General features: G+C 36.0%; 2 protein-coding genes across 7 annotated transcripts in view; one reads left to right on the top strand and one right to left on the bottom strand.

Annotated features, from left to right (window-relative positions):
• Positions 1–25235, bottom strand: part of LOC138182593 (rho guanine nucleotide exchange factor 10) — a 48069-nt gene that overhangs the window by 20377 nt on the left and 2457 nt on the right. The window contains exons 2-5 of one of the 3 annotated variants that reach the window (XM_069118624.1): positions 19608–19777; positions 17982–18247; positions 15882–16166; positions 15021–15175 (exon numbers count right to left, since the gene is read on the bottom strand). In XM_069118624.1, the coding sequence (XP_068974725.1) occupies positions 15021–15175; positions 15882–16166; positions 17982–18247; positions 19608–19715 (814 nt within the window). In that variant the 5' untranslated portion in view covers positions 19716–19777. Of the gene's footprint in view, positions 1–3059; positions 3247–15020; positions 15176–15881; positions 16170–17981; positions 18248–19607; positions 19778–25235 lie in introns of those variants that run through there. The other 2 variants (XM_069118615.1, XM_069118633.1) reach the window with 2 other exon arrangements.
• On the top strand, positions 5353–10764 carry LOC138182907 (uncharacterized). Of its 4 annotated transcripts, XM_069119301.1 has the most exons (5): positions 5357–5506; positions 6521–6614; positions 8380–8482; positions 9325–9641; positions 10182–10764. In XM_069119301.1, the coding sequence occupies exons 1-5, from the start codon at positions 5473–5475 to the stop codon at positions 10564–10566; spliced, it is 933 nt and encodes a 310-aa protein (XP_068975402.1). In that variant the 5' UTR covers positions 5357–5472; the 3' UTR covers positions 10567–10764. The 4 variants fall into 4 exon arrangements, with proteins under 4 accessions (XP_068975421.1, XP_068975402.1, XP_068975411.1 ...); XM_069119320.1 differs by lacking the exon at positions 8380–8482 and having other exon boundaries at positions 5353–5506; XM_069119310.1 differs by lacking the exon at positions 6521–6614 and having other exon boundaries at positions 5384–5506.

Raw genomic sequence — 25235 nt, forward strand, 5'->3', positions numbered from 1 at the left:
ACACGTGCTCCCCACTAACTTTATTTCTGACGACAGAGTCCACGATTCGAGGAGTCATCGGCACCAGAATACTTCCTTTTTCGCTAGCGGGGAACCGAATTTACTGCGACTACGCACCCCGTTATCCCTGTCCTCTTACCCGGTTCGCATTTAAACACGCATAACTGAGATTAGGCGGCAACTGTTTCTCCCCAGCGATGCAACCAAACCAGTTCGTTATATAGCTGCGGCTATGATTTTCAATGGGATACGAAGTAGTATGTATTCGCGCAGAGATTCTTCCACAGGATATTACGTAATAGCACAACGACCTCGACCGTTATAAACAATCGTTCGGAAAGCGATCAGTGAGTTTTCTTCTTTACTTATTGGGAGTAGTTAACCTTGAATTTGAATGTTTGATCAGCAATAAGGGAATGTTAAGATAACCTAACTTTCTTTGCAAAAAATTGTTTCTTTATCATTTTTTGTTATGACTCTATGATAATAGAAGACGAGAAACGAAAAGGAAGAGTGTTGCTTAGAATCATCATTTAGCAGGTCTATAATTTGGAGATTGAATCAGAGGAAGCATAGGTGAGCTAAGATTTTCATGAAATTCTGATTTGGTACACATTCTTCTGACAACGAGAATAGAAGAGCTACCAAAATTATAGAGGCTTATATGTAGCATCATACAAACTATTATATAATATATATACCTATTATAAATATATAACTATTCATTTGTTTATTAAATGAATAAAGTTAAATGATATTGTAAAGAGATGCGTGTATTTAAAATTTATATGAAGGTTAAAGTAGATAAACATTATATATCAGGAGGTATTGAACTCCATGTTGATCTACATATATCTATGCCAGAAAGGAAAAGTAAAGTGAAACAGGTTTTTAGGAAAAGCGAAGTGACTCGCGTCCAGCGAAACGACATAGGTTATATCGAATTACGTGTATTGCTGTGCGCTATTATCACTACGAATTGCCTTTTGCGGTTGTAGACACGCAATGCTTGTCACGGTCAGTGTCCCATTTTTTTCTTCTATTCTGTATATTTTTTCCTTCCCCCGTTCTCCCTTCGTAACAGCAAACATATACGCATAATAGCTGGGTGCTATACAGATTTTCTGCCACCTACTCTATAACTACGTTAGATGATATATAACGCTACCACAAAATATTTTCGATTATTTGAAAACTAAAATGATGACGATAAAACGAACAGTCTATATAGATATTAATCAAACATGCGTATGTCGAGGCTCCGCTTACGTAATAAATCTCGTTTTGGACCGGCGAAAACAGCGATTTAACGTTTACTGGGAGCAACAAACACAAGACGCACGAAGAAAACCACGTGGTCACATGGGAGAAGATTGACGAGGCGCGCGCATCACGGGATGATCTCCTGGTACACAGAAACCAAACAAGATGTTTTTTGCTCGTTCATTTATGAATATTCAATCAGAGGTTGTTGGACGTACGATTACCGGTGTCGCTTTCGAAAGGTACAAATTAGTATCTATTTGTTCCCTTTCACTATCTCAACCGGTTCATCTATGTACGTGCACAATAATAAAAGCGAACGGAACACAACGGTACATTTTTAATAACCGGCGAAATACCGCCGACCGGTATGACATTTCAATCTGCACTTTTATAAGAGAAAGCACGCCCACGCGCGAATAACAGGTCCTATGATCTAGTAGACATTCGATACCAGCTCGGCCGCCGGTTTATAAGGCCATACATCACTCGGCATAAATTACCATATTAACTAACCGCGTAGAGTTGTCCTAAATGGGTTGCTCAAGCGTCCCAATCTCGAATTGAGACGAATTAGAATTTTAAATCGATATCTCACAGGTGTCGCGCGTGCACCAATACGGGGGAGCTGCCGGATTGTACCGTACGAGGCGTGCCGATTGCGACAAATGCACCTCGATCCCGTGGTAAAAACATACGGTTTACTTTTTGATACCATGTTCATGACACATGTGGCTATTTCATACATCTACGTATTCACATTGTTGTTTTATGGCATAATGATCTACGTGCGACCGACAGTTACCAGATTTATGTCCTGAGTTAACATAGAAGAAATAAAATTACGAAATTTATTTTTCGTCAGTAAAGATGTTTATGTAGTTATTGAAAATTTATAGAATGTATACAATAAACAAAAATAATATATAAAATATTTAATATGAAACGCTTGTTATGATAATACAAATTTCTATTTATATTATATTCGTTTAGTTATGTTTTAATAAAGATCTATGATGCTGTTAAAGATTTGTTGAACTGAACCGAATATAAGTACAGAAATCAATGCTGAAATCGGATATAAATAGATATAAATTTTCTAATTTGTAGAATGATATCGTGTGCCAGCAAGTTATTTATAGTATATTATTAATTTTACGATCACTTTTACCGGTACGCTACCACGAAAGACCAGCGATTGAAAATCCCAGCATGATTCACGAACGGATTCGCGTTACTCACGAGTATTAACGAGGATTTGATAATGATAGGCGTCGTGAACCGATATGCGGGAGGATCCGGCCAGAAGGCGAGAAAGAGACATATGGACGATGCACCAAGAACGCGGAACGGGCACTGTCCTGAAGCTGACGCTGCACGATACGGGGCGTTTCATCGTTTCCACGCAACCGTGCCGATGCCAATTACCAGAACAATGATCGACCGTGTCGCAATAGAATCGGTCGCACGGAGTCAATTTCATATTTCAAACAATGTTCCACTGAGTTGAACACTATTTTCAAAAATGATTATTAATACCAAAATCATCATCGACTACAACCTTCAATTAAAAGAATTCACTCTATTCTACACCTAGACTTATGAATGCATTTCAAAACTATACAACAGGTAGGTAAGAAACTTCGTATTTTAGCAAGACAGCAGTTCAAGGATTCCAATAATGTCAGAGGGGTGAACGTTCTGTTTCTGGTTAAACGCTGTCATCGTGCATGCGACACGATAAAACCGCACCACGCGAGATAGGAAGCATTTGACAAGCCACTCACGAAACTTACACTTGATCAGGATGACACCGTTATGCAGTTCCTCCATCTCGCGGAGGCGAGCGATCCACGTCGCGTTTCGTTCTCCAGGTTAAAAGCCACTGTTCGTTATTCGAATACCGAGCGTGGTTAGTCGTTCGTTTCGGTTTCGGCCAACGTGCTCGCCGATCGGAGCCGAAGAGACCAACATACGCGCACGCTCTTGGCGTTCAATCGACAGAGTTAAGGAACGACACTTTTCAAGCACAGGAAACACAATTCCGTAAAAATCACGGAGCACACGTGGTCACGCGGCCGGCCGCAGGCATAATTAATATCACAGCGTGTACCGATAAGAATGCGTTGTGTCCGACAAAGAAACGCCACCAAAGCGAGTAAACATGGCCGCGCGCGCGCGTTTCTCTAGCTCTCCGTGGCCCGCAGACCCGTCACGCACTGAGGGAGGTTGCATGGAAACGAAGGGCACGGAGGAGAAGAGAGACGGAGAAAGAGCGAGATAGAGTGATCGAGGCTACGGCTGGTCGACTGAAAAAGAGATTTGCCGAGAGAGGGAGTAGAACAGAGGGTGCTGTAACTTGTGAACGAGAGAGAAAGTTAAAAACGGGCTTATGTGTGGAAACGAAATGGGAAAGACAGAGAGTAGCTAGTAGATAGACGAGGATGAAAAATATTGGACAGAGAAGTAGAATAAAAGAGTGGGCCATTCTATACGTTCTCAACGGAAGTAGGGAGAAAAAAGAGAAACGAAGGTACGATCGACATAGAGTAAGAGAAACAGAGATAGTCATAGTGTTTGGAGAATTTGTCAAAGCTACCGCTACGCGGCGCCACCTCAAATGTCGGAATTTCAATCACGAGAACTTATGCTGCTGGACAATGGGGGAAAAACACGATTTTCTGGTCTAGGGTATCATTAAACAGAGAAAACGTGTAGCAGCTGGACTTTGAGGGCTTTTCTTGCTGGAAAAATATGCTCGGTCCTATGCACTCAAAAACGAAAAGGCCTTTGATGAAAAATTCTTGGAAAAACTTTACCGTGTGAAAGAAGTGAAACGCGTCGTATTTTAAGAGAAAAAATATTTATTTGCACTAGAAAATATTCGTCTGAAAGCTGTTATTATCGAATTGCTTATTTTTAAAGCACCGAACTTCTAATGCGATAATACATCAGTATACCTTCCATTATATTTATGCATACTGACATTATCGGATTTATCGATTTCTACATATTTTCACAAAACTAAACGCATCAATCTCATGTTAAAAAGTTCGTTCAACTTATGCATGCCACCAGAAATTTTAGTTATATAAGAAGCATTGTATTATATTTTTGAAGCGATGTATGTAGTTTTAGTTTATAACTGAAAATTAATGTATACATAAGAATACCCATTAATGAGTAAATAAATGAAACAGAAAGGCAAACTGAATGGAGATATAAATTATTTGTAACTCGAAGATCAATGCAAGCAAGATGTTGACGTCGACACACAAGCAGTTCTTATGTAAGTGAAATATGATGCATTTCGGAAATCCAGGGGTTTATTGCATACGCAAAATATGTTTATATATGCACAAATACGCCAAAAAGTAAAACAACTCTTTTTCCTTTAGAGGAAAAGAGAATACATATTCTCGAAAAAAATCAAATAAACTGAAAAACCGTATCGCACCACGGAACGACCGCAGGAAGTCATCTAATAAGAATATAAGTTTCTGGCGAGGTGAGAATATGCTACATGATGTTGTCAAGGGGTAAGTAGCCAAAACTAGAAGTTAATTGTATTTATGAAAATTTCCTTGACAAGATTATCCAATAATATATATCAGATAAATGCAAACTGTTTTAATTTCTAGTTAAAATTAATCTTTTCGACAAAAATAAATAGAAGTTTCTTATTTTACTCGAATGCCGCTGAGAAAATTTGTATTATTCACAAAAAAAAAACCTATGAGAACACAAGAACATCTTGTTGACAAAAGCGCATCTCTGTCAAGGATCGAAGAAAGGATCGATATCGCTGGCTAAGAATGGTTTCTCGTCGATAACACAGTGAATCACGAGAGCAAAGCACACAGTTGGCCGAGCAAGAGGAAAAAGAGCTGTTGTGCAGCTCTAATGGGAGATGGCGACGCGGTTTGTTTTCCTTCCTTGGTTGGCGTACACTCAAAGAGCAGCCGGTTATGTGCTTTGTCCACGGACAAACTCGCGCATATTCTGTCTCAGAATCGCATACCCCACCAAAATCTATGTTTGCAGTTTCCACCACGGCGGTAGTGGCATGTGCTCCACGTACACTCCCCTCTTGCACATTAGTGAAGACTGAAACCAGGTCTAGATTTTAGTACGCATCAGAATCTCCGACTATGAGAAGTTTTCACACGTCTAATCGTATTTTCTATAGATTTGTATCAAACAGTCATCATGACGGAGGTTTCTCAGTACGCGAAATTTCGATGTGAGTTCTGGGTTCTACGATAAACACATTTGTGTCCGGTGTCATTCAATAAAAACCACGTGTATACTCGATTCTTTCTTTCATATTTGGTTATGACGTCTTTTATCTATGACGATACCAATTGTGCCTTGGACGCGAAACGAATGACACACCGCTTTATCAAGGGGTTCCTGTCTTTATATTTTTATTCGTCCCGTATATACGTCAACCACGAAGATCCTTTTTGCTATGTGAATGTATCGCAAGTGCGACACGCAATCGGATTTCTTTTGCGTCATCATCACTATGACGCTTCTGCATTGCTTCAAAACAACTTCCTACCTTTCTTAATGCTTCAAATCTTAATATTCAAATTACATACCGCTCTATTTATTACCACTTTCACAGTTACCTATTGTCTTTTGTCTTGTTTTCGGCCAGATTTACAGTATATACCGCGTACCGTGGCGTTGCTTCATGACGTATTGACTGCGTCTACCAAAGATTTACGCGCGTTGCAACTGCGCGCGCAGCCAATTTTCTCATTTGCCCATCACTATCCTTCCCTATAACTCTCCATCTTCGTTTTGATTCTACATCTTTTTTCGTTTCTATAAGTAACTACTATGACAATGCGATTATCCCATAAACATAACATGATTTCATTGTCCATATAACTAAATTGTTCGTCTCGTTTTTATAATCACCCAATGGACTTATCTCGATGCACTCGAGCGATTCGAAGAAATGGAATGCGCAGTCGTGCGCGCCTGTCCACGTGTTCCCGCACTATTAAATTGCGCACGTTCGAATTGTTATTCCTCCCATTATCTTGTTCTTCTACCATACCGTTTCTTATTTTTCCTTCCACCATGTCAACCGGTCTGCGTCCGCCCCATTCTTCGAGACACAACATTCCTCCGCCGATATAATAAGCGTCTAATAGGAATCATTACCACGACCACAGTGATAATAATCGCGAGTCATGCAGGTAGTCACAGCGATTTTTCCCTCCCGTTTTGCGGATGTCCACAGGGACCGAGAACCTCACCTGCCGGTTTATACAGCTCCGAAAGGAAAATGGAAAGCTCTTTACCGGACGCAAATATTCAGCCCAAGCTGGATGGGAGTAAGTATAATACGGACCATATACCCTAACTCATTCTCAGGTATCTTTTTTTCTGTGCTCAAGAACTTTTCCAAGAAAATTTCGAATATTTCCTTTATTATTAAAATTTCGTAGTCTACCGTTTTCTTTATTTTCATAAAGAAAATTTGGAATATTTTTTTTATTAAAATTGCTAGACCGGATTAAAATAACGTTTACTATCTTTTTGAAAAAAATTTGAAATATTTGTGTTTTATAGAAGTTGTTGTCAAAAATTAAATAAAATTCACTGTAAAACATTTAAGTTAGACAATATCAATTAAATTCACTGTACAATCTTAAGCAACCTCTTATTATCAACGAAAAATATTTTGTTGATATTTTATAAAATCACAAAATCATATATTTTACGCTAGTGTAAATATAATATCATACTTGCTTAGGGGAAATGGAATTTCTAATTGCTTTCAAATCACAATACAACGAATATCTCACACTGATTATCACTTTTTTTCATTGATAAATATTAGAAAATTTTACTAAGAACTCGACGTACTAAAAACAAGCGCGAGGCTCACAGAACACCGGCGGAATTGAAAGAACGTTGAAACGCGTCTTCTGCGTGCACATATAAAAATACCGACAAAAAGAGTCTCGTTTGCATCATTTATCAACCGCGACATTCCCGCGCCAGTCGACCTCGAGTGTAACGATATGGGACGAATAATTTTTCACGAGTCGAAACGTAATCGCAGTTGTCATATTTTACCATTCATCACATTTTTATTTATTTTCTTCGTTCTTTACCAAAATTTAAATGAAAACACTGAGACAATTACATTTTGAGAGAAGTGATTGAAACTGGTGAAAATCGAAAAAGAGTGGCTTTGCCAGAAACAAATCGTATGTACTAAAATAGCACGGAATACAGAAATATCAAGACGCGAATCACTATTATTAACGACTATGACGAAAACTGTAGGAAAAATGTTAGCCGAATTTAATCGGTGTATTATAAATTGTCTAGGGGATTTGTTCGATGTTTAGCTTTCATTTAGTGTTAGGTAATATTGTAAAGAAATCTATGAACATTTTTTGATGTAGTATCTTCAAAAATAATTTTTGATATATTTTTGAACAAAGTAAATAAATAACATTTTTTCTCGATTCATTGTTACATCGTATCATATACATATATGTATAATTAATATAAGACGTACAGATTTACTCTATTTTAGAAAATATATCTTGCTCTATCATGTTTTTTAATAAATTAAATTATCAGTGAAATAAATACGTGTAACCAAAAAAATCAAAATGTAACATATAACAATTTTAAAATGACAACTTGCTGAAATACATTACTATTACCTAACAGGCTTAACCGACTTGTTTAATACAACTATTTACCTAGAGCATTAAAATATATTTAGATATATCACATTATAATTAAAGAAAGCATTATACTAACACCCTAACCGCAACGTGTGACAATAACGGAAACGGAAATTGACAGCAATACATGTACCATCTTGGCCACTATATCACGCGTTCTTCTTGAACCGTTTCGTTATCAGTCAAAACGCGTACGCTTATTGATAAAAGCAAAACAATAGGCCGATTTTATTCCGTATTGTGAATAGTATCCTCACTGTTCGTTTCTCGGAATGCGAATCGCGAAAATACATAACACAAAAAGCTGAGGCTGAACGCGTTTCATTGTCGTCCATTATCTAAAATCATCTCTTACTATATTTATCTTTTTTTACTTTCGTCAATTCTTTAGGTATATTTTGCAACAGATGAGAGAAGAATTTCCTACTATAATGGCTAACGTACATTACAAAGTGCTGAAGAAGAAATGGTCGAACCTGTTGCAGCAGTACAAAGTGAGGCAAGACAGACACGCCTTTTATTGCCCTAACGATTAACCACGATCGCTCGTTGATCCCCGTGCATGAGTTAGTTTGCTTTACTCTCGTTTGTGTTCATTTCAGCGTGAAGCATAATAAACCCGTTTTCCTTACCGCGAGATAAGCGCCACGACGCGGAGAAACCACCAATCACGATGATACCGCGTTAAACCGTCGACAATTCGTAAATTCGACACGATACTTTTCTCGCTTCTATTTTATTCAGTATCATCGTCGTTTACTTTAAATTGATGTCTTTGTCGTTGACACTAGATATCACCTGCAACTGTTTTTTTTAAATATGAGACGACGATTTTCACTCATAACGCGTGAAAATGAGAAGAACAAGTATTGTGTAATAGTGTTATAAGTATGTAAAACAGATTATAAAACTGGTTATATAAGCATGTTTCTAAACCTTGTGCAGAATTGTCGATTCGAGGTTTTTAAGAATAATATCTTAACATAGTATAGTTACTTTCTAATTCTATCTCCAAATCTTCTCTCAGATTTCATGTTCTAAATTGATATTTAGTTCTAAATTGATATCTTTTAGATGTCACTCGAATCACTAACCCCAAGAATGCAACTGATCTTAAACAGCCTGTAACCTAACTCTAGCAAACACCAGTGTTTTGCATATCATCTATAGGAAGTCTTTGTTAGCTAAAAACAATATTTTCACTTTGTATAACCTATCGGAAGATTCCTTACGATCTAGAAACAAGAAAAAACACCTGAATTATACGAATTGTGGCACGATTATCCGTTTAGTCCTCGATTTTTGTTAAATATTATGTATCAGCAATTTGTTAAAGGAACTGAAGAATCCGGTTCACGGAGACAGAAACAACGTGGATGACGTTTCATGGCCGTTTTACAATGCGATCGACGAGGTTCTTGGATACGATCGGGGATCTACGCCGATCGGCGATGAGTACATCGATCCCCACGAATTCCTTTGCGTCTCCGTGACACCGGAAGAGCCCACCTCGTCCGTGGACGCACTTCCTGCACAATCTAATCCGGAAATCGATCGTCGAATCAACGATTCGTTTCCGGAACGGAGGTTAAGGGCGCTTAGTGCCAACTGCACGATTGAGATCCAAAAAGTACGACCTTCTGGTGCTAACAGGTATAGCAGTCATTGTGAAAAGTAGTTTCTTTTAGCAGGTGTTAAATTGTAACTTTAAAGTAGATATATGGTTGGACATAATTGGATATTAATTGATAAGGTAAATAATATTTATAAACAAAAGTCGTCACGTAGCTTTAGTAAGATATATGGTAACTAAAATTATCAAGGTCACTTATTAAAATATGATAAGTATGTATATCTAACGAATCGAATCGTGCAGAACAGATAAATAAGATAGATATTCACATATGAAGCATATAAGAGTCTATTGTTAGAGACATTGTTTTACAATTTTATAATATAGTATTTTATAATACAGTATTGCATTCTCACTACTGATTATGATTTAGAAGCATATTTGATCAGTTTTCAAGGCAAATTGAGTTCTAAAAAAAGATGTCTGTACTGCTTTGAGTACGAATGAGATAGGGATAATTGATATGAAATATTCAAGATCTAAACTGGTAGAGATAATTACGGCCAGCTACGTACATTATCTTAATTAATTATTACTAGGAAATTTCAATCGGTTTTCAGGCAGATGAACAAAAATTTGGCAAAGAGGAAACGAACCACGCGGAACGTCGCCGTCGCGATACCGCGGCTACCACGTGCCACAGAACTAACGATCGAGAAAGTGACGTCAGAGACGGACTGCATCAAGGATTTATCCAGAGTACGTGGAAGGGACGCCGCGTCGACTCAAGAAGACAAAGAGAGGTTAGAGCGTAACGAGGATGAGAGGATGCCGAGAAAGTCACGAAAAAGCCGTACGGCAGCACCGTATTGTGATGATCGCGATTCACGGACCGATCGCCGTATAGAGCAGATCTTTGAATATATCAAACGACGAGACGAAGAGAATAGATCTATCATGGTACGAGTGATGCACGCGGTGGAGAGCATCGCTAACAAGCTGTGACACTGTTGCAGATATAGAAGGGGAGGGGATGAAACCGTATCTGACTACTTTCTAGAAATTATGCAATCGGTTGATTAATGATGCGATAAGATTATATAGACGACGCTTTTATACCACTCTTTACGTATTCCTTTTATTGAAGATAACGTAGATGTATTAAATATCTTTGAGATAAATGTATGAATGAAAATATGAAAACGTTTTTGACTTGTTTTATATATGTTTAATTAAATGGAAGAGAGGTTAGGTGTGTAAATTATCAGATTTTTGAGAATAAACGTGGAGCAGTAATGAAAGAGATTTTCTTTCAGAAATATTACGGGGCTGTTACTGGTGGGCGTAAAGTTCAATCGCATAGTAAATTTGACTTAAGTTTATATACAAATTTAAATTTTAAGGCGGAATTCGAGTTTGTTAATAAACGATATTTTCAAAGATAATTTATCTTGAACTGAGTTCGTTCGGTTTCTTTAAAATTAATAAACTATATACAGATTTGAAAATTACAAATTAAAAAACAAATTGCACAGTTTTATAAAACAATTCTAATAGAAGTAAATCGATTCTAAATTAATAAATAAAATTATTTAATCACACACGTAAAGAATACTGTAATTATAAAATATATGAATTACTTTTATCGTAACCACAATTCAATTTACTATATTAAAACGGAAAAGAAAAAAGGAAAATTGGCAAACCAAGAAAAAAAGGACGATATCGGTCGATCGTAGAGTGAATTCGAGAGAAGCACGGATGTATCAAGGGTTAGAGATCGATTACGATATGAATATTACACGCTGTCGAAACGAATACCTATAAAGTATCGGGGATAACAGCGGCGAGCCTCGTCTGGCGCCTTTCTCTTCGTTCTTAACGCGTTTCGCCTTCTTTCGATGGCTTTTCGCATACCTTCCTTCACGCCAAAAGGTTTCGTATCCCTTTCAGTAACACAACTGCTATTGCTATTGCAGAACGGATAGATTGTTGCACTTAAGGAAGTTTGTTTCTTTAACCAATAATCTCATATATTTTGTCGCAAGAGTGTTCGAGCATAACCGAGATAAAATGTCTCCCATTCACAATGAAACCTCGAATCTGATGTATCATCTCGTTTTAATTATCCTAATTCCATCCCATATTTTATAAACTTCAATTCATGATTTTATTCGATACTAAATGAAGGAAGATAAAAAGTTAAATCTATTTTTTAATTGCCATACTATGTTTTCTTTAAATTCAATTAATGAATAATCTTCTACGCAGTTAAATCACTCTTTTTAAAATAGCCTGTATATTGACAAAAAGAAAATCGATTGTTTGAAAACGAAGTCTCAAATGAAATAACTTTAGTTTTAGAAATAATTCTAATTTTTATTTAGTCTTACCTCTGCAGATGTACTACTCATTTTGAAACATTCTGTATATATAGACAAAAGGAAGTCGATAATCAATTGCTCCAGAGAAAATTATTCGAATTACAGTCTCCTTCGACCAAAACGAACAGCGTACTTTTACTATTCTGGAGTTCGTCGACTTCACCTTGAAATTCCGAGAAAGCTCGTAACATCCGGTGGTCATTGCAAAGCTGGTATTGTTTCAAACGGGACAAGTGTCGTCGAGGTTCTGTCTAGAGATTAGGGTAGGCCTGAGCCGTTCGAGAAACGCCACGGGATCCCGGAAACCATATGGTCGAGTGCCTTGAGAGACTGCTCTTTTCTGAACATCTGCCCCGTATGCACACGATTCTTTGTTTACAATCTCTGTCGGCTATCGATTGAACCTTCTGTCGTATAATATACGACTCAGTACCTGATTTTACGCTCATTTTAGTAGGTGACAAAAAAGTTTGTAGACACTTAAAAATAACGTCGAAAAATTTTGGGAATGTTGTGAAATGAAATGCATAATATGAATAACGTAAGAACACACAAACTAAAGATGATACTATTATAGTTTCTATAAAATATATGTTCCTGACATGTCTGGTAATAAATGTATTAGCGACTTCAACAGTGACACTCCCAACTTAAGTCACGCAAAAATGACAGTAGATGTTACGAAACACCTAATTTCAACATCTTTAATGCACATTATATTATCTAATACATATAAAAATTATCATCATACCAACCATTAAAAAATCCCAATACTCTGCATAATATAAAATGCATATATAAAAAATAACGTTTTCTAACTTTCTGTATATACAACGCATCAATCCCTTTCTAAGAAATAAATAATATATGAGAGCAAAAGTGTACTAACTTTAATATTTAATAAATTCGATAATTCCTGTCGCTGTCTGAGACAAATAGAGACACAGAATATTCAGTGCAGCAATACAATATGCGATATTTATAAATTATAATAACCTATTAATTGGTTCTTAATAGATTAATGCTAATACAGTTTAGCAGAATAAATTGACGCTATAAACTCTCATTTACAAAAAAAAAAACATAGATTTCCATTTTTGCTGTCGAGTGTCAAATGTATCACGTAAAAATACATATAACCAAATCGAGAACCGTTCAGAAATCTGAGCGCAACGTCCGAACGAAACCCTCGTTCAAACGAGATAAAAAGAGATGGAAACGGAGATGATGCAAAGCAGAGAAGAAAGATCACAGCGGGAAGAATGTGCGAGGAAGAAAGACAGAAAAGAATGAGTTGGGCGTGCACGTGGTCTCGCATCTGCTTCTCCACCGAGTGACCCCGCGGCTGACCCGTTCCAAGTACCAATAATTAACTCGGTTCGTGCGCCAAATGCACACGAGCGCACACGGGGCCAAACGCTTGCGTCATAGCCCGGGAGAGGGCAGCGTTCCCATGAAAGAAAGGCCTGCGCATACTTGTGCAGTTATGCGCGACAAAGGGCCATGAAACGAACGCACAAAAGGTGCTCGATGGGCCTCCGAACACGGCCAGACGTGTTCGCCGAGGGAATCGATCAAGATTGCGGTTAGGATTTGCGGTGTATTCCATTCGGCAATGTATGCCGTTCGAAATAATTAGCTCTGCTCGCCCTCGGAGAGAATTGCTTTATTACTCTTCCAGACATTTGTTATTTGGAGGAATTCTAATGTATTGGATCTGATTAATATGCTTTTACCAATTATTCTGTTATTTTAGCTATTAGTATTAAAGATGTATATTGCACATTGAGATAGTAGAAGACCTGTGTTTGAGGTTACTTATACCTACTATTGTATATATTGGCAACTGAATAATAATAATTTTTAAGATTTATTATACACATAGTGGGTTACTAGTTCCACTAATTAGTCATGGATCAGGATCTTATGTGATAAAGTATGGAAAAAGATATATTTCTGAAAAATTTAGAACATCTCTCGCCTCCAGACTTGCAATTCTCTCGCCTTAAGTACGAGTGAGATATAGATATCTGATATATTTGTTTATTTTATATTTATGTTTAACAGCATTCATAGGCTGCAATATTAAAGTTCTAATTTTAAAAATGTAGTAGAGGTATGTAGATATGTGTTGAAGTTAAGTTTAACTGAAATCGTAGGTTGTAATAATTCTAAATATTTCACATTGGTCACATAGAAACGAATGTGCTGAAGTCCTTGCATACTTTTCGAAGCACTTGTACGAAGGAGCGGCACTTCTGGAGATTTCTCTCTCTGCACACCTCTATTTCTTGCTCCCACTGGCTTCGTATTCGCAGCACGATAGTCGAGAGTCGCGCAACGAGAATTTTTAATACAGCCACAGCCGCGAGTATAATTAATTCCCAGCCATGAGCAGTTCGTGACCGAAGCTTGACCACAGCTTACACTTTCGTTACAGCAAAGATTTATTACAGCTGAGGTAACCAACGAAAAAAAGCTGAATCGAATGCGCTATGAATTATCGTTTGCTTTTTTCATTTTATATTATTGTTTTTTTTAATATTTCTCTGTAATATATATTTTGTCAAAACGTGATTTCATTTAAAATATTTATTCTTTACTCGCTATTAATTTTAAATTAATTCTTTACTTGCTTTCTGTATTCGATAATGATGGACTTTGCGGGATACCCTGTATATACGTTATAATGAATATATTAACTCAGTAAACACACACCTGCTAATAATGTATGCATGTACTAAGTGCAAAAGGAAACTTCCTAGGAATAGTAAGTATTTTTATACTCAGTCAATATTATTGCAAAAATCTCATATATGTAAATATATGTAGTGTAATATATTGAGTAGTTGGTACATATATACATTTACTAAATTTTGTGCTTTGACTATAACACTATTTCATATATATATATATATCTGCTTATATTAGTAAATGTTGTATATGTAGAGGATACATGCAGCTTGTAATAATATTTCAGAATATTTTTATGATAGCGATTAAATAACGTAGAGTTCCCTATAACCTGAATTGCACAATATAAACGCGGGCCAGCAAATAGTACGAATGACTCACCAGTCTTGTTGCTATTGTTCCCGAAAGAATGCAGTTTCTTCCAGCCTTTCCAACCCTTTTTCCAGATCATAGCCGCTTTCGTTTTACGTTGTCCGCCCGCTAATTCCGGAGTGCTAGTCTTGCCCATTCCCCTCCTCAACGATCCCAGCCCCGACCTGAACAAACAACAATCAACATTCTTAGATCCCTTTCTTCTTCCTTAGCTTTTTTCTTCTTTAGGTTCATTGGTTTTAGAATTACTTAGAATTAGAATTGTACGAGGTGTGTACAAAGAGTTCGTGGACCCATTTTTTATTAATGGTGGCAATGTTTTTTATACACTTCTTGAGTGCAAGATAATAGAGAAACTTCTATTCTGTGTAGTTGATTCATGGTCACTTCCTTTTTAATACAGGTAAAGTACGTATAAAATATTATAAGATATACACTTTATGACATGTAATTGAATAAAATTTATTTACAATTCTCTAGGAGGAATTAGTTGCAAGTAAATATCAATAAAATGATCTACATAAAAATTGCTATGCATTAAACCCTTTCTCTACTATAGAATACTTTGTAATATCCCAATGAACTACTGAAACAATTAAAAATATCTGAAACAGTTTATCTTCAACATGATTGTATAACACTTGAGTTCCCTCATAAATACATAAATGAATTCTTCAATAATCCATCTTTAAATCATATGAAATCCTAAGAAAGGATTCTAGCATGAATATAAATAAAAAGGAATAATAAAAAGGCAAGTCACAAAAAGAATGAAGTAAAATAAATTATATAAAGTTTGTATACGGTGCTCCACAAAATTGTCCACCCACACCAGGTACATACACGTTATTACAATGTGTCTCTATCAACCTGTAACTTGCACTGGAGCTTCCACTGAAGCCGCTGTCCATGTCACAGCCAACAGGCGAAAGGAGGTCGTCGGTGGGACTGACCGAGGATAACAGTTCCTCTGTGGACGCCCCTCGTTGGTCCTGTGGTTCGTCCTCGTCGTTGTTATCGGCTACGGTAGGCATCAGCATCGCCTCCACGCTCAAATTCAATTCCCCGAGTACTCGACGATGCCGTGACTGAACTCGTCGTACCTCTTCCGCCACTAGGGATCTTCTCGAACCATGCAACGCTCGGTGACATTGTCTGCTAATGAATTCGAGTTCTCCATTAGTATTTACATACGTTTCCCTCTTGCATATACAATGTGAAATCATATAAAGCGATTGTTTGTGGATGACCGATAATCGTTCAGCAATGATTCATAGTTATTAAAGTAATTGATATTAAGAGAATTCCTCAAAGTTCACGAGATATATTTCAATTATTGCAAGATTATTATGACTATATATATAAGATATAATTTAACTACTTTTATTTCTTATTTAATTATTAATATTAATAAATACGATATTAATTATAGAATATTATGAATATTTTTAATTATATTCAATATCGACACAAATATTTAGAACTTTCAAATTTATCACTGTAAGACTTTCAAGAATTGTTTTTCCAAATTTTTCAAAACTTATTGATGCTTTCAGATACAGTAGTGCTCATTTAATTTCCAAGATATTTCACAAGAAAGAAAATTAGATCTAGCAAAAATAAATTAGAAAGATATAATATTTTTTCGATTTATTCTTGTTATACCCATACACTGTCTATAGATTTATATTATATTGAGCTTCTAACATTAAGTATGAATAAATGAAACTTGACTTTATTTATTTACTTATTTTTGAGAAACGAAAGGATATATGTATGTACAGAGTGAGGTCAGTATTCAACCATATGTTTCGGAGCGCACCATTATGACAAACGGTGTTAGACACTCGTAACCATAAACTCGGGGTTGTTTTCTTATTGTTTGCGACTTTAATCGTTAAGTCTGATGGCATCCGGTGCAGGGAATTCGTCGAATCGGGCCAAGTGGTCGAGCAGGAGGAGAAGCTCGTTGTCCACTTGAACCTCGCGTTCAACTCGCGCCAGTTGAAGTTCACTTTGCATCGAGGCGAATGAACGTGCGTATTCATCATCGTTTAGATTGAATGAAACGTAATTCTACCGCGACTATCATCATCGGCGTTCCTATCGACCGTATGAAGCACGCTCGCGTGCTTCGGGTCTTTTTCCCTTGAAAGCTAACACCGTCTTCCTGTCATGGAATAATATCCATCGTCTTTAAAGTAGTAAATATTATAAATGGAAAAATCGATCGACTCTGCAGTGAATTCAATATTCAAGATTTAACTTAATTATTCGCCAGGTTATTTATTTTGCTATTAAGCACCTTTTATTGTTGAGAATGTTTATTGGAAACTATTGGCACTAAAAATTACTTAGTAAATTTTCTTGGAAAGTGGAAATTGATCGATTTTGGTGAACTAAATTTTTAGTTTCTATTCTTAGTAAGATTCTAATATATATTGTTACATATGAAGTCTACAAATGCATAAGAATCTTACTTGTAAATACTCTAATGGAACATGGTCGCTACAATGAATGTCTAAAATTCATCTTTTAAATCATCTTTTATCAGAATCATCTTTTAAAGAATCATTATGTGAACTGTTCTCTAGGTAATGGAAACCCGCCCAAAGGATGTTATCCGATAAACCATCAGAAAAAAAGTCGCTAAAGAAACCGGTTGACTTGAACGACGGGTAAGACTCTGCTCTTCCCATATTAACCTTCAATTAAAGTCTCATAACATAACATAAATCCGATACTTATCTAACGCATGCCATTATTACGAATATTATGTCTTTTTTGTTTTCAATCGATCGCGTTCTCACGCGCTACTGTTGCTCTCTGTTAATTCCAAGGTTATAGCAAATTCTCCCTTAAATTGACAAGGAGAAACTCTAGCTTGATTTCCTCCATGCTCGTGCACGTTATATTTTGGCTCGAAAGGTATTATTTACGAATAATTAAGTTTTATAATGAATTTCTCACTTGATCTCCGATATCTCCTCGTAAATATTCTCCTCTGTCCCATATCGGGTCATGTATGTGTGTCTCTTGAACGAATCTGCGCGCAATTGTTGCTGTTGTTGCGGCTGTACACGATTCAGGCCAACTTCCGCCGGATATGTGCCATGCAGCCGACTCGGTCCAGGTTCGAAGTAAGCATATGAATAATCCTGAAGGGGATGCTGATGAGCAGAACTCGGCATCGGTGACGCTACCGGTCCAGGATCCACCAATCCAGGGCAGGCCATCTGAAAAAACGGAAAACAATATTAGTTGTTATAGTAATCGTATGGAATAATGTAACTTTGTAGTGATAAATTGATGTTTAAAGAATGGAATTATATTTTTAATAATTTCCCAATTTTTTAATTCTTAATAATTTCAATTCTGCAATTTCCTAATTCTTAATAATCTTAATTTTGTAACTTTTCAATGTTTAGTAATTTTATAAATTTTAGTAACTTAGTGATAGTAAATTGTTAAAATTTCGTATATGTGTGTAATTGGTTTAATTATCTATTCAAAACATAGAATCACTCTTGTATAATTGAATACTAGAAATCATCGAGCACGTGATCGCGTTATAGATTATTAGGTGCACGACTAATTTGTACATACGTATGCAACGGACGATGCCAAGTGGTATATTAAATTAAGTGGTCATGATTGGAATTTTAATAAAATGATGACTAATATCCTTCATATTATTAGTATTAAAAGTCTTATATTAAACTGAGTATTAAACATAATTTCCTAAAATAATTAAAAATTCAAACAATTACAATTTCTAATTTCTGTAGCAAACAATGAGGTTATGTATCATCCTTGAGATTCGTAGTTGGTAAATGTATAATACTTAATATATGTTGGAGATGAAAGAACATCGGGATTTCCCAGCTGAAAGTTGGCAAAAACCCCAATACCCTAGTCCAGACTTTTATTATAGCTACACTTAAGTAATAAAAATAAGAAATAGTTCTAATGTTCCAATCTGGCTTTATGACGATGGGTTCGGGCTCGAAGTGACATAGCAGGTCACTGGACGTAGCCACGGTCACGGGAGGGACGTGTACCTGACAGAGGTATGGAATAATTACATGGCTCTCCTTACAAACAAAGATTGACCCGAGAAGTGGGGACAGGAATATATAAGGGCAGTTTCATTTAGTTGGTTTAAGGGGCAGATAGTTAGTCGTTGTACGAATTGCTGATTGAGCTACCCGAATCGTGTATTACGTTGATACTAGTCATCCCGTGGACCGTGGATTCGTTATCGAACCTGAATTCGTTGTCACCATCATCTCGACCATCCTATCGCCGCTATTACTCATAGCCTCTTGTAGTGTACACATTTGTACCGATAAACATTAGCTACATCCGCGATGCTAAAGTAAGTAAAGGTTCATCGAACGCCCAAAATTCCAAGCCTTCTCCGACATATATATTAATTACATATAGATACTTCAATTCTGATTCAAAGCAATGGCAAGACTGATTCTACATACAGGTTAAAATTATACACGCATTCGAATTCACATTAGATCGCATTAGAATTGTGCGTACGACATAAGCTGTATAAGGTTTAACATTGCATGCTGAAAATTATACCTGGCTGTGAGGCGGTGGATAAGGTGGAGGTGGTGGAAACTCCAGGTTGACTCTTCGCGGTGACGGGACACCTGACGCCATTCCTGGTCCCCCTAAAGACGAAGCCATGATGCATCGTTCTGATTATCGTTCAATTAATGCGCCTCTTTTTCATCGTTCTTTCACTTTTTCTGGAAAAATCATACCATCTACCATTATTACTCATTTTCGTTTATTGCATCTTCAAAATATATTTGCTTTCTCTTCACATATTCGATTTGTAGCTCCTGGAAAAATAACTTAACTCGTTTTGCGATTAAAAAAGCCTTATCCTATATATGTCCACTAGAATTCACAATAAAAATCAAGAATAACCGAACTACTTGAATGCTCTAAATTGGGAACTAAGTCTCGCTGACGCTATGCTGTTCTAACCTAAAATTCTTAGTTTCGTACAAACTTCATTCCGTGTGTGTCATTAAATCACAGTACGTTTAACGTAAGGAAGTATTAAATCTTAATCCCTAACTATTATAATATTTTTAAATCATACGTGACTTCCAACAGCTTAGGCTACGTCAAGTTAAGCTGAGTCAATTTTAGAATCTAGGTTAAGTTACTTTACTTTATTTTACGTAACAAAATCCATCAATGATACTTATTACGTAAAATAGAAGGTATAAATGAAATTCAAATTAAATAACCTAGCTCAAACCTAACCTAAATTGTTATTTAATCGCTTAAGATAATCCAACATTACTAATATCAAATTAGACTTATAATCCTATTATCTTAACATATATATTTCGTAACCTTATTAATACGTTGCATATAATAAGCACGTTCCCTAGTCGTCTTGTATCTTGGATCCTCGCTTTCATCGCGAATCGTCTTTTCACATGTTTCACACGAACGCACGTTCGCGTGTCTGGCGAAAGAAAACGCGACAGAGCATAATCGCAGGAAAAAGCAATGTCGATCGACGACACACTCGATCCCTTCAAAGAAATTCAGCGACGCGTGCAACATAATCCTGTATATGTGTATATACGTACGTGTTCTTTGAACTTCGTAAATGATCTACAGTCTACACGATTTTCAACGAGAAACGTATCATTATTCTCCTGTACTTGAATGCCGGACGCTCTTCACAAACAAGAGAATCGAGTCATTAAAATAATTTTGAGGACCCTCCTGAAATTTTTTCTATATCGTGTCTGTTGAAGCACGAAGAAGACAAGAAATAAAAGTTTCAACTTACATACAGAATTAAAGATAAAAGCTACGAAGTGGTTTCTGTGGAAAGGAAATTTTAACTTCGACTCGGTAACTTCGTTTCACAGATAAAAGCTGCAAAAGGCTTGTTCATCGAGGAAGCGAGGAATTTTAATACTCGGACTTACTTCTACGTGGATAAGGGACAAAAGTTGTAAGAGTACTTTCTCTTCGCAAGAAATGGAATTTCCAAGAAGATATTTGGGTAAGTTAACTTTGTAAACGGAAGTTTTCCGCGCGACATCTAAGCGAGAGACGAAATCAAAGGAAGAAACGAAGTCGTGTGTTAAACGCGCGATAAGATCGTGCCTGATGTCTCCTACTGGCAGCGAAAGAAAAAAGAAGACACAGGTGTGGGACGTGATGTGCCGTAAGAACTCGACGATTGAGATTCAAAACGCAGCATATAATTCGCTAACACCCTACACACGCAACGTCGTGTAATAATGTACGTCGGGTGTGAGATCCAGCTAACAAGATAAACGTGTGTTATTTGCGACGCTCGCGTACATGTTTCCCTGCGCATTACGATAATAATGATAGAAATTAGTCGATTTATCATTGGCAATGATATACGATAATAATAATTACACGTTGTTGGAAAAAAATGTACTCGCGAAGATTTTGACACCCGTTGGATCATGGGAACCATTTTCAAATTCAGGAATTTGTCTAAGTCTCCGTAAGATAGAATCGTTGAATTATTGGGTTGGAAACTAAGTGATTGCGGATTTTGTCATTAAGTGGTATTGACACAATCCGCAATCACTTAGTTGCCAACCCAATATATCGAAATTAAAAAATTTGTCTACCAACAAATCTCTATAACGTGAGAGTTTATAGTGAACAATTATGAAAATCTAAGAATTTCTCATGAAATTACTAAACGTTGCTTTTAAACTAATAAGAAAACAGTGGAAATCCATATTTAATACATTATGTGTATATACAGGGTGGTTGGTAACTGGTAGTACAAGCGGAAAGGGGGTGATTCTACGCGAGAAAAGAAGTCGAAAATATAGAATAAAAATTTTTCGTTTGAGGCTTTGTTTTCCAGAAAATCGACTTTGAATTTTCGCTCGGTACGCGTGCACTTTATCACGTCTCGTTATAACGGATCTCACTGTAGATTTTTAAGAAAATTTAAAAAAAATTTTTTATTCTATATTTTTGACTTCTTTTTTCGCGTACAGTCACCCCCTTTCCGCTTGTACCACCAGTTACCAACCACCCTGTATATGAATGACGTTTATCGATAGAAAATAATAAATCTTGTCTAATGTAAGAATTATTTTAAATGAAATACCTACAACCGTATTAATATTATTTCTACGGGAGCGAAATTAATACGGTTGTAGGGTGTTTCATTTAAATGTTTCATTTAATTAAAATTCGAATTACGTAGAATGTGTAAAGGAATGTAGCTGCCAGAACGAAGAAAATAGGGGCAGCACACTGGTCTTGCATGATAAACGATTGGTGTCTATCTTCACCTGCCCACTTGACGTTAATGCAGTCAATTACCAGGCAAAGTGATTTGGCTGAAGTCATAATTCTTTTTTGATCAAGTACGTCAATGGAATTTATTGACACTAAAATGGCGGTAATGCGTACGTACAGAATAAGGAACCGCGAGATAGGTTATGTTACGATTCATACAAAAATTATTCAATTACAACGCTATTGTTTATTATTCTATCATATTCTAATCGTTTATTTCATAAAGAATTAAATGCTATATTTGATATTAAAAAATAAAAAATTTTCAAAACGCGGAATTTGATGAATTTGATTTCTGAGTGGTACATAAATCATGCTTCTTCCCGCGTTTTTTTTTGTTTGGTCGATGGACGCGAACGCACTGATGTTGCGCATACTTATTACGATCATTGTCATAGCAACGTGATCTATTGGAAATTTTATAAATTTCAATATATTCAATAAACAAGAATTCAATAAAGAATAGCTTCATTAGAAAATTGTTTCTAAATATTAAGAATTGAATGTTGTAATTTAGATATTATAATATAAGTAACAATTATAAAGAATTGAGTATGTAACAGAGATAATGTTCCAATTATTGACCAACATAATACGTCGGTTACGATCTCTAACATATTACTCAATAATTCTTGAGTTAACTTTGCAGGACCAAATTTAATGATGAAAAAATCAAATTATACGAAAATATTATTTCCTTAAACACTTCCTCCCACAGCAGTAATAACTATATATAACAGACTAATTTCATAAAGGAATTCGCCGCATCCGCCTTAGGTTGCCTAAGTTGATGAACCATTTGCCTTAATTACGTAGTCCATACAATTGCCTCGAGACTTATGACGGCTTTAAACGTCTCTTCAGACTGTTTACGATAAACTGCGATTTCATTTGAATTTATTCTGTCGAAAGATAGAATTCTACCTAGTAAATATTTATGATAACGTCTACATGATTTGTATTTATGATGTCAAATATTGAATATCAACTAACAACATTTTCATTCAATATTCCGCATTCTCCGTTATACGTAGTCAGTTTACTCGCATTGTTTACCTAAGCGAATCGAAGGAAGATGATAAATAAGATATTTAAATAAAGTTCTTTACACAATTATATTATCATCAGTGTTTAAATATAATTATACAGGACACATGAAATATATTAAATATTCTAATTCTATAGAATTTATTCTAGCGGTTAATTTCAATGTAACAAAAAGTAATTTTAAAAGAATTTTACAAAAAGAGCTGATACATTTGTATACAATGTAGTAATACGTATATTACAAACACATCCTATATACTTTCAATTTTATCGTCATTGTCATGTCAATATCACCGAGGTCGCTTCCTAAGGCATACATCACTCAACGCGATCAAACGCACAAGGTTCTCCGTACTGAAATATCATTTCCGTTATATCGTGTCTCGACCATGAATATACGCATACTTTCAGCGGTCGTCGGTATTTTTGGACAGCATCCAAGACGATGCGGGAAGAAGGGCTCATCGATGACGTCGATTTCCCTGACTTTAATTAACTATTAAATACCCAAAATACATACTTTGCGATCGCGACTAACGACAACCACGCAGTGGCATTTGAAGGAAACACGTTTCTAAAATCCCTCTGTTGGAAAGGTTCTTTACGCGTCACGCCGGCTTTTCGTCCGGGGTTCTATTTCGTTTCATCCCGAATTAAGCTGAAAGAGGGGCTTCTCAAAGTCAAAGCGTGTCCAATTTGGTTGAACCTGACTCTCGGACATGCGTCCGTGCTCAATTATTCGCTTCTATACTAGTAGATTATTCCCTTGAATTATTTGAAGAAGAAACAGAGAAAAAAGATTTAGCGGAACTACTTCTATTGGGATGAAAGTTTCGTGTTTGATTAAATGAATCGTCGATTCAATCCACTTATCTAAATTCCTATTATATGGTACAAATCATAGGTAGGAGATAGAGAGGATTAATTAACTATTATATATACGGTCCATTCAGGAGTTATATCATATAACTATATAAATTGAAAAGAAAATAGATGAATTAAAAAAAGATTTAATATAATGCTGGACGTTTTTAAATTGGACACTAATCACATACCTTGAACTTCCTTGCGCAATTGAACTAATATTACTGATGAAATTATATAAGTTATAAATTACTACTATTAATAAAATATCCTTACGTAGCTCTAGCGAGTTTAATAATGAAACGAATGAAATTTTTCAAATTAACTTTAGAGGTTATAATTCTGCCTTTATCCAGTTGTAATGAGTTTAATAATAATAAGAATGAAATTATCCGAGTCAATTTTATATGTTATAGGTTACTTGATCGTATGATTTTGACTTTATTCATATTGACTATCCTACTTGATGAAAAATTATAAAATCGTAAAAGAAAAATTCATAATCTATGGTTTACTTGTCAATTCACTACTATTATTATTTGATGAATTATTGTGCAAGAGGACTGACGTAATAAAATTGAGAAGTTTATGAAAAGTATCCACTATATGAATTCCAGTTCCGTGAACTGTTTGTCCTACCATAAGTTCAAATAAATAGAATTCTACAATAATAACAACAAGGATTTTCGTTTTTAGCGTGACCGTGTGTCGATATCTCTAAGAACGATAACTATCTTCATAGACCCGTAACGTTTCTCACGATCTATCACACGAAGTAATGGTATTTCGAAATGGGAACATGATACCTATTGGTTCAAAGATTATGAATCAAAGCCGATACACCGCGACGCACAGTCTGCGAACAGACGCACACGTTCGATCCGGATTGAGAAACTTGTTCGAAAGAAACATTATCGATTTGACAAGTAATTTGGCAATTTAATAGGATTAAAGAAAAACTCG

Source organism: Bombus flavifrons, chromosome 1 (genome assembly GCF_040668555.2).
Source record: "Bombus flavifrons isolate JBK064 chromosome 1, iyBomFlav1_principal, whole genome shotgun sequence".
In the NCBI taxonomy this organism is placed as follows: domain Eukaryota; kingdom Metazoa; phylum Arthropoda; class Insecta; order Hymenoptera; family Apidae; genus Bombus; species Bombus flavifrons.